General features: G+C 38.7%; 2 protein-coding genes across 3 annotated transcripts; one reads left to right on the forward strand and one right to left on the reverse strand.

The window, feature by feature from the left end:
* Positions 1 to 3,771: 3,771 nt before the first annotated feature.
* btf3 (basic transcription factor 3) lies at positions 3,772 to 8,011 on the forward strand. 2 transcript variants are annotated; one of them, XM_007548864.2, is made up of 6 exons: positions 3,772 to 3,873; positions 5,770 to 5,838; positions 6,101 to 6,214; positions 6,296 to 6,497; positions 6,597 to 6,653; positions 7,503 to 8,011. In XM_007548864.2, the coding sequence occupies exons 2-6, from the start codon at positions 5,770 to 5,772 to the stop codon at positions 7,547 to 7,549; spliced, it is 489 nt and encodes a 162-aa protein (XP_007548926.1). In that variant the 5' UTR covers positions 3,772 to 3,873; the 3' UTR covers positions 7,550 to 8,011. The 2 variants fall into 2 exon arrangements, with proteins under 2 accessions (XP_007548926.1, XP_007548927.1); XM_007548865.2 differs by having other exon boundaries at positions 3,831 to 3,936.
* Positions 8,012 to 9,648: 1,637 nt separating this feature from the next.
* Positions 9,649 to 13,784, reverse strand: ankra2 (ankyrin repeat, family A (RFXANK-like), 2). Its single transcript, XM_007548868.2, has 9 exons — positions 13,595 to 13,784; positions 13,060 to 13,388; positions 12,809 to 12,967; positions 12,659 to 12,724; positions 12,019 to 12,116; positions 11,802 to 11,927; positions 11,595 to 11,661; positions 11,414 to 11,494; positions 9,649 to 10,585 (listed from the first exon to the last, which is right to left on the reverse strand). The coding sequence occupies exons 2-9, from the start codon at positions 13,367 to 13,369 to the stop codon at positions 10,530 to 10,532; spliced, it is 963 nt and encodes a 320-aa protein (XP_007548930.1). The 5' UTR covers positions 13,370 to 13,388; positions 13,595 to 13,784; the 3' UTR covers positions 9,649 to 10,529.

The raw sequence follows: 13,784 nt of genomic DNA on the forward strand, positions 1-13,784 counted from the left end.
AATAAAAAAAGACAAAACAATAATATAATAAAAATTAAATTTGAAAACTCAGGTTGTCCTTTTCTTTTGAGGAAAGATGTTTTCTAATGCTTTTTTTATGCATTCCAAACTCTTCTAATGCGTTTATTTGTTAGAAATGTAGCCAATTGCTATCAGGACGCGCATGTCTCCATTTATCTAAATTTACATACAATATAATAAGAATAAAAATGGGGTGAAATAAAGGGGTTAAAAATACATTATACAGGAAGCTCAGTGATTGGCCATTTATTTCTCTTCTTCCCGCTTCCTGGGAGTGGCGCTCCCAGTTTGCGTGATCCCGCACTTCTCCAGATTATCCTGCGAGCCATTTGTAGTAGGAAAGAGTCAGCTGTTAACTCGAATCAGTCACGGGTCACGCAGAGCAGGCAGCACCCCCCACATGTACATGCAGCCGGGGCCTAGAGCTGGCTGCATCCGTGGTGCTGTGGGAGAGCGGCTATAGACTCGGATTTTTTTATTATTATTTTATGGCGCCATTTATATTTTATCGTATTTGTCTGGTTTAACAAACAACACAAAAAGTGAATTCTATAATAAGCATTGCAGAAGACGTCAAGCTTAATGAATGTCAGGCAAAAATCGCAAAATTCTTATTTAACATTTATTTTCCTGTTTTAGGATTATTATTATTATTATTATTTACTAATCTTTTGGGTTCTTTCTTTGATGTTTAATGCGTTAAGTAATGAGTAAATAGATAAGCAAATTGAATTTAATTAAATTCTGGCTCGCTCGCTTATAGTTGGCTCATCTTGAGGTTGATTTAAAACACTTAATCACATTTATTGTTCGAAATAATATTGTTTTTTCCAAGTACAGTTTCGATGTTTTTTTAAAGTACAAAATAAACATGACAAGCAAGTAAATAAATAAATCGAAATTTGAAAAGAATTCAGTTTTTATTTTTACATTATTAAAGAAGGAAAACAGACGTGTTATTTTTGTTTTTGTTTCTATATTGATTTATATATTAAAAATACATAAAGAAAAAATAGCTGTGGTTCATTAAAAAAATCCATGTTCAGGCTTAGAACTTGATAAGGTAGCTTCCCTTTCCAAGGGGATCTGTTTTGTTTGCGTTGCCCCCCTCCACCTCCCAAACGTTTCAGACGTTCCCTTGTTTGCACCGCCATCTAGCGGGGAAATGGTCCCGTACAAAAAAACAGAAAAAACCTCCAAGGGTCGCAACAGTTTCATACCAGCTCACACACAGTGCCTGACTAAAACTTGATTCATTTTTGAATAATTCAGAATACTGGAGTTATTTTGTCAATGTTACATAGGCTATATTCTTGTGCTGATGTTTTTTGTTGTTGTTGTTTGTTTTCTGTGCGTAGAGCAAAAACATCTCTGACCATAATTTCGCTTTTTAGGGACATCACTTACTAGCGCCAAAATTAATCGAAAGTGGGGTTTTATTTTCCCTGTCGTTGATATTTTGAACAATAGCTGATGTTTAATTTGCTCAAAATGTGAATGTTGGTGGTTTTAACCGGTTCATCCTAAAGGTATTAAAATTTCTTAAAATATATAAATTGACTGACAGTTCAATGTACGTAGAGCAGACTCACAAAGAGATCTGTAATAGACAGATATCTGTTTATCGTCAAACGTTTATCGTGATAATAGAGCAACTTTTTTTTCTTATTGAATCATCTATTTATTTTAAGCATATATATATTTCTGTATAAATTTATAAATGAAAATACATCAAGAATATGTGCAAAAAATGCTCGGAAACCTCTGGCACCTGCTACTTATCCCCTGCGTCCTACTTTTTCATCCAAATAAACGTGATACTACAAGTGTGAGATGCAGAGACTTTAACCTAAACATAAATGCTTGAATAACCACATTATACTCTAAAAGCAAATGGAGGTTATGGAACATAAGGTCATTTTCCCGACCCTGAGACGTTTTGATGCAAACGCAAAAAGAAAGCTAATGCGCTCTGGAGCTTTCTGTTGTTTTTCTGTATTTACAGTCAAGAGGGACGAGTCCTGACAACCACCAATCCCTGCATGTTTGGGGTTTTTTAAATTGAGCAAAAGCCCAATAAAAAAAGAAAAACACAAAGCATTTACTTTCTCAGAGTTAATCTAACAGAGATTTGTATTTGTGAAACGTTTTTTGTTTGTTTGTTTGTTTGTTTGTTTTTTCACAACTTTGAAAGAGTTATAAAAACCAAATGACCTACAAAATAGCCAAACTAGGACTGGGTGAAGAAATGCCACAAGTCCCAGTTGCCACTGACACTTTATTCAAACACAAACAGTTTATTTGGTCCTAGTTACATGCAAAACAGGTGAAAACACCCAGTGTTTAAGATTTAAGGAACAATTTCACTGAACACAACTCACTTTTTGTGATTATCATTACTTTATAGTACTATTGTGTGCATATATTGTTATATATTACATATATAATAATAATACCGGCTACACCCATTGAAACTACTGATTTAAATCCTAATCTTGATTTAAAAAAAACAGCTTTTAGATCGGTTTAATAATGATCGATAAGAGAGGAAATGGATCAAATACATTTACAGAAGTGGGTAAAAGTTGTTAACCACATTGGTAATGTTTTCGAAATGCTCAGTATAAGAAAACTTGCATTTTTAATTTTCCCACAGAAACACTATTCTGCTGTGTGCTGTTATATGTAGAGTATTTTAGCATTAAGATTGATATTTCCATATATCCATCACCTGGTGCAACATTTCCTTTTGAAACTTGATGAAATGATGGCAATGAAAGCAGAATTTAGTTGTGAGAGTGATTGAAATTTGGATACATTTTGAGAAATTAAATACCTTGTTAAACAAAACTATGGAACAGCCCAGTCCTGGCACTAATTACTTTTTTTTTTTTTTGAAGTGTTGCATTCTGCCCTTCTTGAGACAAATGTGAAAAATGAAGACTGATGTTTTGGAATCAGCAGCAGCTGCTGGACTAATCACTGAATCATCTCTGAGTTTATCTCTTCACCTCCAGTGCAGCCAATAGTCAAGTGCAAGGAACTGTGGATGTAAAAAATTTAGTGCAATACTTTCTAAACATCAACACAGCTTAATATTCTGTGGCAGGGAAGGTGCTGAGTTAATTTTTATATAATTTTTATTTTATATTATTTGACTTTTTTTTCTTCTGGGAAAAAAAAAAACTTTTGGAAACTTTTTAAAGCTTCAGTTATTTTTGAGTTTTATTTGAGGTCCTAATGATATGTATGCATGTCCACAAGCACCCAGAAACTTAGAAGACTGAACTCTATCAATGTGTACAAAAATAGTATTTGTGTGATATCCATCCATTTATAGACACTTTGAAAAACTGATTCACAACATTCATTTTATAAGCACCTGTCTAGTTTTCTTTAGTATTGTATTTAATCTTATTTAACTATCTATTGAAAATCCTGTAGCTGTTTTAGTAAGCTGTGTCTTTGTGAAATCTGTTTCTGTTATTTGTTGGGTCATAACTAATAATTCATAGCACTAATCAAACATGCTGCCTATGTTTGTATGTGTACATGTTTGTTAATGTAAAAATGAGCAATCACATCAACCAACAGACGTCAAACTGTAACTGTTGCTACGTGTACGTACAACAACTGTTTTTATACACCTACTAATTGATTTAAATTTAACTTAAGGGACTTGAGGAAAGTTTTACAGACTTTCATGCGGACCGAGCGTCGCTTGCAACCTGCAGAACTAAACTCAGGGCAGAAAAAACCCCAATTACGCTTCTCTTCTTTGTCTGACGTCACGTCCTCCCTCCTCTCTCGCTTCCATCTTGCTCCCCGCATGTGTCTGCTGTTAGTTTACAGGTCAGTGAGGAGCTTTAAATACTTTCTTCTCTGCACTGTTATCCCCTGATCAGACGGCCAGAGGTAAACGAAAGCCTTTCCCGACCTGATGGCTGATATCCGCCGCGGTGTGAAGCTAATTTTACTCACGGATCTGTGTGGCGGTGTGACAGGCCGTGCTGCTAGCACCTAAGCTAGGCAAAGTTAGCCTCCAGCTTCCTCGCAAAAAAAGCTATAAAAAACTCATTTAGGCTGAATGCAGGTTAACTAAACTTGCCTTTAACGTTGGATAACGTGTTGTTGGCTTATTTAGTTCGACTAATAATATTTCATTGTTATTTGCTTGGCTTCGCTCGTTTAAAGTGCCTCCCAGAAATAAGGAGAATAGCTTGAGTTTTGTAGCACTCGTCCTGCGGATTGGGTAATTTTGTCCTTTTGGCTTTTTTGTCATGCAGTGTTCACTGACTGTTTGTTTAATATGGTTTTAACCTTTTATCTGGAGCATTTGCAGTATTACCACACCCACACTGACAATTCTGCTCCGTGCGCATGTGTGTTTATATGCGTGATTTTGTTCCTTTATTTTTATCTTTTTTTTTTTGTCCAATCAGATCGCATTTTGCAGAAAGCTCCGTTTTGCACTGATGACACAATGTGTAGACATAAATGAATTTAAATAAATTGGGGTTACAACTTGGTATTAAGTGATTATTTTTTTCATGGGATTTGGCAAGTCAAACCTGAACAGCCTGATTTTTTTTTTTTTTTTTCAAATCTGTTTGTTTAAGGCAGGGTTTGCTTATTTTACCCTTGTTGTTTCTGAAATGACTTGTGGGGGAAGTGGTGTTAAAATAAATTGCATCTGATTTCAATGGTTAGATTCTACTTTCTCCCAGATACATTTCTGGGATCAGTCATTCAGAGTTGTTCTTTTTCTGCGTGAACATTGTTTGAACCTGTGATCTTTGTGATTATAGTAGTTTAGTATTTTGTAGATTGCTTATGGAAGATTTGAACAATGTTGGAGTTTTGCTTTCTGGTGTCCTATTAAGATTCCCGATGCCTACTTCTATATCTTTAAAAATGTATGTTTCTTGAGGTTTGCGTTTCTTCCATAATTTCCAATCCTCTTAATTTTTTTTCTTTTTTGAAGTTGTCACTAGTTTTATCATCTTAAGGAAATACTTTCATATGTTATACCAAGTTGCTACTAAACAGTTATTTTCTGCTAAAAACAAGAAAACTCTGAAATTTTGAGATTAATTGCACATATTTACAAGGAAAGAATTTTTGAAGTAGGAAGATTGTTGATATTAAGTCAGAAATTTGGAAGTAAAACATCTTATTCAAAAGTAAGAATTGTAAAAAAGCTCATTAAGTCAGATTTATCAATTTTTGTCATGAGAAAATAACCAAATTACTTGTTGTAAATATGTGAAATCTCAACATTTCCTAGTTTTATTGCTCTGCAGCACAATGAACGAATCCCTTATAAATTTAAATTCGGCTGTTATGATAAAATATTAGTTTTTCTTATTTACTCTTTTTTTTTTCCAGAATCCAAATTTATAGAAATAAGTTCTGAACATAAAGTTGACTTTATTTTCTAACTTTTGTGGCTTCTACCGTGTCTGAGAGAATCATTTCCTCTCGGCTACACTTACATTCTTATTTCCTGTTGGCAAAAGTCAAAAATGTCGTTCATGTGAGTTAATTTCAAGATCAAAACCTTCACTCATTGTTTATAATCTAATTTAATGTTTGAGCTGACAGTGGGATGTCTTTATCTACATGGTGTGTCTTTGTGCGCTTGAGATTTCTGCATCATGTTGTCCTATGTTCTTATAACTTAGATTTGTCTGTAAATAACTGCAGCACTACCACCGTGTTATAATATATCAATCTTTTCATTTGCAGATGAAAGAAGCAATAATGAATCAAGAAAAACTCGCTAAACTACAAGCGCAAGTCCGCATCGGTGGAAAGGTAAAGTCTTGCCGTTATACGCAGCGTATTTGGGTTGAATGATCTCAAACGATTAAAACGGCTCAAAAGAACAAATCAAAATCAATGGTTATGAGTTGTCTAGTTAAAGTCTGAGCCTAACTCTGATTTGAGATGCTACTTAAACAGATCACTCATTCATGGGGAAAAAAAGACAATTCCATAAGATGGACAGGGCCAATATTTCTCCAGTGTGAAGTTAACGACTCTTTGGGACGCATCCTCCCTGTCCTCTCTCCCACAGGGAAGCGCCCGCAGAAAGAAGAAGGTTGTACACAGAACGGCGACCGCCGACGACAAGAAGCTCCAGTTCTCCCTAAAGAAGCTCGGCGTCAACAACATCTCCGGCATTGAAGAGGTAGGCGCCGCGCCCGGCAGAACCCGCCACCCCCCTGTCCGCGCCCGTCTCCTTCGGTAACGCCTCAGCGTCTCGTTCCAGGTGAACATGTTCACGAACCAGGGCACGGTGATCCACTTCAACAACCCCAAAGTGCAGGCCTCCCTCGCCGCCAACACCTTCACCATCACCGGCCACGCCGAGACCAAGCAGCTGACCGAGATGCTGCCCGGCATCCTCAACCAGCTGGGAGCCGACAGCCTGACGAGCCTGCGGAGACTCGCCGAGGCTCTCCCCAAACAGGGTCCGCAACCCCCCACGCCGTCACAGATTCCGTAGCTACGCCGCGATTTTCCGGTCTCGTTGCCAATGAGGTAACTTTGATTGCGTCCTCTGCTTTCAGCTGGAGATGGAAAAGCGCCGATCGCAGCAGTAGAAGAAGAGGACGATGACGTTCCAGGTGAGGGATTGGACATCTGGGGGGAATTTTCCCACAGTGCGATCATTGCATCAAGATGTTCCTCCTCCGCCTTAAATAAATAAAATGCCGCAGGTTTTTCCTTCCCAGGATGCATCGCTGTCTTTTGACGATGTTCGGCTTTATTTGCTTTTCTTTGCCGAGAAAGTTGGACCCAAACACATGAGGTTGTCATTAGTGCGATCCCGGCTTTTCCCAGGACTTCTCAGGTCCTCTCTAACGCAACAAACGATTACGCTTTGCTGTCAAAGCGCGTGATGGCACAGGGGTTAACTACCCTCACCACCACGTTGTTGATAGAGTTGGGTTTCCTTTTGTTCTCCTGCTGTTTGCCCAGACGTTTTTAAAAATTGTTTCCATTTTAACCTTTGACCCTCTGAGACTTGGACATGGTGGTTCTCACAGAGGAGGGAGAAGCCAACTTCTTGAAGTGCTTTGCCATAATTTGTACTGCAACTGTTTTTTGTCGACAAGAAACTTATTTTCATAGCATGGCCTTTATGTTGCTGTAATTTAAGTTGATTCTTTTACTTAAAAAAAAAACAAAACAACAACCTTAGTATATTTTTTTCCTTCTTGACAAATTTGTGCACCACTTTGTGTCGGCCTCATCTGACATACAGTGAAGTTTGAGGTTTTTATTGTGACGAAAGAACGGTAAATTGTGTGAATGCTTTCATAAGGCATCGTATGTTGAGCACATTGCAAGTCTGTGTACGAGTGAGGAATCAGGTTTCAGATAAACTCTCTTCCTGGGAGCGTTTTGAAAGCTCGGATGCGACTTTCCTTCCCGCTCAGACAGTTCAGACCTCCGCGTTTGTGTCGTTTCAGATCTGGTGGAGAATTTCGACGAAGCGTCTAAGGACGAGGCCAACTAGGGGGAGACGGGAGACGGCAGAACTCAACAGGACCACGTGGGGAGTGGAGGGGGCACGAGACGTTGTTTCGCATCGAAGAAGCGGAGAGTTGACAGTCGAAACACCTGAGCAAGTTGAGACATCGTGTCGGCGTTGAGCCTTCTGTAAAAAGCGCAACACTTCAATTAATTACCGCCACACTCTTCAGTCATTTCTTTTGAGTCGTTTTGTAGAGTATTACTCCGTATGGAAACCGGGGTCACAGTATTTCGGTGTTCAGGTGTGTTTATTTCTCAGTCCACCTCTTTGCCACCAGGCGCTCCACATGCTTGTCGTGCTCATGTGGTCTTAATGTACAGTTACAGTAAGAGATTGTGTGTCTGATGCCCCCCGGCTGTACATCCGTTTCCTCTGTTACTGAACTGTGGCCTCGCTAAAATCACCATATCTGGAATAAACCTTTGCTACTGTCACTTAACAGAACAATGCGTCTGTTTTTTGTTTGTTTTTTTCCCTCTAACTGGATGATAAAATGCTTCAAAACATCTTTTCATCAGACATGTTTGCCACTTTTCACCAAATATCTGACTTGCACCCTCATGATTCTCCTGTGCTCTTAATTGTATTGTATTGTTTAATGCTAACTTAAAGGAATAGCATTAAAGTGTATGCAAAAATTAAGGCCTTAAAATTTCTTCAATTCAATGAAAAACAAGTTCTGTTGCAATAAGCAACTCAAAGAATCAAATGATAAAACAAGCTCAATAACTTCCATTTACATGATTCATAGTTTTTCTCTTTTCTTTCCCTCTACCAAAAATTGGTCAACAAACGTCTTCAGTCTCAACTAGCTCCCCCTCTTTTTTTTTTTTTTTTTTTATTTACAATTTTGTTCAGACTTCATAATTCATTGTATTTGTTTCTGTTGTTTTGTCTTCCAGTCTCAGTGTTAAATGTTCTTTAGAATTTAAAGTTTATTGATTTTTAAAAATTGGTTCTTGCGTTATTATGCCATTACCATTAGGTTACTTGAAAGTGGTCTATAAACAAACGGTACTGTTTATCGCAATAACGTCTGGGACGATTTCTGTTTTGTTACCGTGACGGGCCTAACAAGTTAACAGCGGGTTTTGAATTTTGCTGTGGCAGGACTGTTTAATCTCATTATGTGTAGTTTTCTTGTGAGACTTTGTTGCTTTGAGTCGCATGCAGTCATCTTCACTGTGACGTAGTGAAGATGCGGCCATACAGCTAATCACATTTTTTATTAGGTTTGTTTTCTGATAACTAGCTGCTAATATATCCTTGCTGGTCTGACGACCATCAAACGTAAAAGCAGGTTTATTGCCAGTTGGCTGGATGGTATTTGTCTTGCCCATTAGCTCACCTGTGTTAACCAGTATGATTTTTAGTTTTATATATTGTTTTTTTTGTTCATGCGTTTGTTTTTTGTTCATTATGTCTCGCAATGCATTCTCATTAGTCTTAAAAGGTCTTAAATTTGAATTGGTGAAACCTGCAGGAATCCAGCTACATGATGTTGCTCTGGGTTAAAATGGAAGCCCTGAATCTTGACTGAATGAAGACCACTGGTCTGAAGCTGATTTGATGTGGTTAGCTGGATGATCAGCCATGGTAACAGTTTACATTTCTTTCCATACTAACAAGTGTAATGAACTTTAGAATAATCATTTCTTCAAAAGTCATTTAATGATTTAGCTTTAATTACAAACAGATTTTTTTAAATTTAGTCTTAACTCAATTCAAACTCATTTCTTGGTTTGCTTTGTGACTCGATGTTTGTTCAGTATGGAGCACTTCTAACTGCAGAGTCCTTCACATCTAAAAAGTGCTAATTATAGGGCACCTTTGTGTTTCCACTCGCAACCAATTTGGTAAATTGCCACAACTAATGGGATTTTATGTAATTTAAGTTTCACAAAACCACATCACACTGTGGCCTAAAAGAAAATCTAGATTGTTTTTAAAAAAAACAAAACAAAAAATTCTCACATGCCATTCAGTTTTCTTTTTGTAGCTTAAAACGGCTTTTATTTTTGATGGTAAAAATGTAGCTTTTTTTTTTTAAAAACAACCAACGAATACAATTGGACAGATGGCAAAATTACGACTGTTTTAATGCACAAGCCATTTTATACAAAACTGCAAAAGAAGCACCACAATACCACATAGGGCTGTCGATTTGCAGTGTGCCGTCTTTTTAAATTCACAAAACATCTAAGCGTGGCTGTACATAAACACACAACTGACCCTAGAAAGGCCCGCAATACATTCAAATAAAAACAAACAAAAAAATCACACACAAAAAGATTCGGTTAATTCACCGACATGTTGCCAGCTTCATGTTCTCACGGTTCAGTGTGCATCTGAAATGTGCTTGCTGTGAAGACCAGACGTGATGATGAACAACTTTTTGGTTTTTTTCCAACTTTAGAAACCATTTCAGTATGGTTAAAGTTATTTAACCTTCCCGCAGTCCTAGCTCTACGTTCGGGAAAAGCGAGGCAGATGTTACGGTCGTCAGTTCCCGAAACCACAGGGACAAAAAAAATAACGGAAAACTTCACACGGGGTCCACTCTACCTCTTTTAGGTCAGCAGGAGGTTTAACAACAGGTGGAAAAGGTGTAATAATATATTAGGATGTGACAAAACCAATAACCAATCGTTGCTTAATTTAAAACATCACATGTAGTCTTGCGACTCGTCTCCACCTCACTTCCACGTCCTTCGGTGTGCTCCAATTACGTTTACAACTCCAGAGGATTACGCTAAAGTGCAGAGCATGACTGCTTCCAAAAGGGTTAGAAGTGAAAACAAGCTGCCGTGTGCACAAGATTAAATAAATAAGATTTTACGACACGAATTAAATATCATTGTTTTTAAGAGATCAAAATATTCCCGCAGGCTGTAATCCAGGGCATGCTACATGATTGTCCAGCACCAAGCGACGTCCCACAAGGAGTCTGTCCTCCAGGAGTTCACTCTCTGATTCCCATCAGTAGTTTCAGTAGGTGGGCCTCCATCACCTGTTGAACTGAACACACAAACACGGATTTGTTTCAAGTGTAGAACCAGTAGATGGCGCCACATGACCAAAGAAACAAACCCCTGAGAAACGGCAACGCTGAAGGTTTGCTTAACAGCCAGGTGTTACATGTGCATCTTCAATGGTTCTATGCTCGGGAAAGAGTTATGTCCCACTGATGGATGTGGTTTTGGTGCAAAAATGTACCAATCAGCCGCAGGATTTAAAGCCGGTTTTTTCAAGAGCCGAGAGGCCACTCTATGATTAAGACTTCACTCCAAAAACAGAATTAAGTCCGATTGCAAATGCGGCAAACTTTCATTTTTAGATTATTTCTGTGGTTTGAAGAAACCAAAACTTAAGTCCTTGGCTCTAATGTTAATCGCTACATTTGGAAGAAAATGTAACAATTGTTAGGACACTATCTCAACTGGTAAGTATGGGGGTGGCAGCATCATGTTGTGGGGGAGGTTTTGGTGGCTGATGCTCCTTATGAGACGGCATCATGAAGGAAGAATATGAGAAAATATTGACGCAACATCTCAAGATATCAGTTCAGAAAATATTTGATTTATATTTACACAACAGGGGAAAAAAATGTTTTTTTTATTTTTTTTAAATGTAACTGGTTTCAACTTTAGCCGGGAAAAAAAAAAAAACTGAGAGGATGAAAAATATTTATACTAAATTCCAAGTTGTATTATTGTTTTTAAAAATCACTGAAGCCATTTCCTGGATAATTATAATTATTCTCATCTTTGATGAGCATGTAAACCTCTAACCAGCGCTGTATTTAGAGCTAAACGTAGCAATCAGACACATTTATTCCTCACACACCGTTTCGATGACCCATAGCCACGGCCATATCCATGGCGTTGAATCCCGAATCCGACTCTACGGTAGGATCGGCGCCGCTATCTAGAAAACACGAGTCACATTTCACGTTAGTGTCGGATTAAACAAAACAGACGGGTATTTATACTCTCGAAGTCATTACCTGCAGATGAATTTTCCTTACCTAACAGAATCTCAACACAGCGCACGTGGTTGCCATGGACAGCATACAGTAGAGGGGCGCCTCCATTCTGAGGAAGATAAGTTGATGTTTAAACAGTGACGCCCAGAGGCCGACCAAGGGAGTTCAACATTGTTTCCTTCCACAACCAGATCTATGTTAAACACATCAACCACAATGGGATGCAGCGGACGTGAATCAAGCTCATACCCAGTCGTACTCATTGACATCCACTCCGCAGTCGATGAGCATCTTCACTATGTCTGTGTATCCCTTACTGCAGGCCAGAGAGAGCGCACTTTCCCGCCCTTTGGCCAGCAGATTTGGGTCAGCCCCCTGCAGCCAAGCGAGAGAGAGAGAGAAAGAGAGTGAATGTTTTCAGAGTCGATTCAATAACCGCTACGTGCTCCGTTTTGTTCTGCCGTACGTTTTGCAGCAGAAACTCGACAACGGCGATTTGTCCGTGCGCCGCAGCCCACATCAGAGGGGTGAAACCTTCGTCGTCTTGGAGATTGATTACGGTCTCTGTGAAAAGAAATACACCTGAGATTAAAATCTGTTGGAGGTAGCAGAGGTACAAGAACAGGGAACTGTGGGTACACTTTTTCTGTAGTTCATGATTATTAGGTCTAAATTAGCAATTATTGTAGTGTTTATGTCTTAAATTGTTTTGTTCACATTATAGAAGGATTAAAAGTGATATTAAACAAGTTACACCAAGTTAGGCACTTTTTGGCTAAAGGCTGACTGACAATGTTGAAGTTTTTTCCCCTATGGAACATATAAGATGTAAAAAATATCCCTCTATTTATTGGATAAAATCAGTGTTGGATGTTATAGAAAATTAAGGGATTACAAGATGATCCCTGTTTACAGAACTAAACTTCATCAGTAGTCATAGTATTGAGGTGAGCAGTCTTGGAATTGTGTTTGCAAAGAAGGAAAACTGAACGTGCAGAAAAAGAGGGTACAGAGAACAGGGCCCTGAGGAACACACAATGACAAGAAATTGCTTTTACTGAAAGACAAAACTATGCATGCTCTAAAAACAAAGATGAACTGCCCACCTTGTTCAATCCTACTGGCCAAAAACACCATTTCTCCCTGGGCTGCCAGCTGATGAATGGATAAAGCTGGAAAATAAGAGGAAAACTTAATGTGTTACACTTCCGATTAAATGATACAAGTAAAAAAAGAAAAAGAAAAACAGCACTTACAGTGGACCAAAAGTGGTGTGGAGGAAACCTCGTTGCCACGGTGTTTGTTGGTCAGTGTGGTAGACTGTTTGATCGGGGAGAAATGTTTGGTGGTGGACGGCGTGTAAACGTGACGTACTTGTATACCTGGCGACGGTGAGGTTTGGATGTTGCACTCAGCTGAAAGGAAGAAAAGAGATCTTTTAGCGTACACACAGGATGACTTCTTGTGCATTAAAGAAACAAATTTCCACTTAGAAGGCAGATCATACCTTTAAACAGAACGGAAGCCACCTCCAGGTCAGAGTTTACCTGGTCCTGAATGTTCTTACTGTCCTCCTCGTTGAGAGACTTCACAAATCTGGAGCAAACATTCATGTCAAAGCGGTTGGGGAGGATGAACTTGATGCCCATGGCCACATTTTGAGGGCTTGGCTCGTCGGGGGTCGGACCCACCGACTGCTCGGTCTTTATGGAGCTCAGGTCAGGCATCACGCAGATCCCCTCCATCCCCTCCATGTCCTCAGCGACCAGGGGACAGACAGCGGTCCCCTCTACAGCTGCCACGGTAACGTTATCCATCCTCTTATCTTTCACACAGCTAAGGCGGACCAATAAGAATAATGAAATACAAAGCTATATCTCGGAGCTATCTTCACTGAACTCAAGGAGTACCAAAATACAAGAATTAAACTAAAGCAGCATTTATTTTATTCATCCAAATGCCCACAAACCAAACTGTCAGTTAGCTATTTGTTAGCATGTTATAGCATATTGTTGCTCCAGCTTTCTGTCAGTCATACTTACTTCTCGGAAAATAAAACATGTTCAGTTGTTCAGACTTGAAGCTTAAACGTTACCAGCGTCCGAGTAGCTAAATCGAAAAAAATACAACATGACGCTAAATTATAAAATCGTCATAAAATCATCGCTGCAGCTTCGGTGTTTTGATAAATATGCGCATGCGCACTTTGATTCTGGGTGCTCTCCCTTATTT

The sequence above is a fragment of the Poecilia formosa genome, unplaced genomic scaffold, assembly GCF_000485575.1.
Source record: "Poecilia formosa unplaced genomic scaffold, Poecilia_formosa-5.1.2 Scaffold28, whole genome shotgun sequence".
NCBI lineage: Eukaryota > Metazoa > Chordata > Actinopteri > Cyprinodontiformes > Poeciliidae > Poecilia > Poecilia formosa.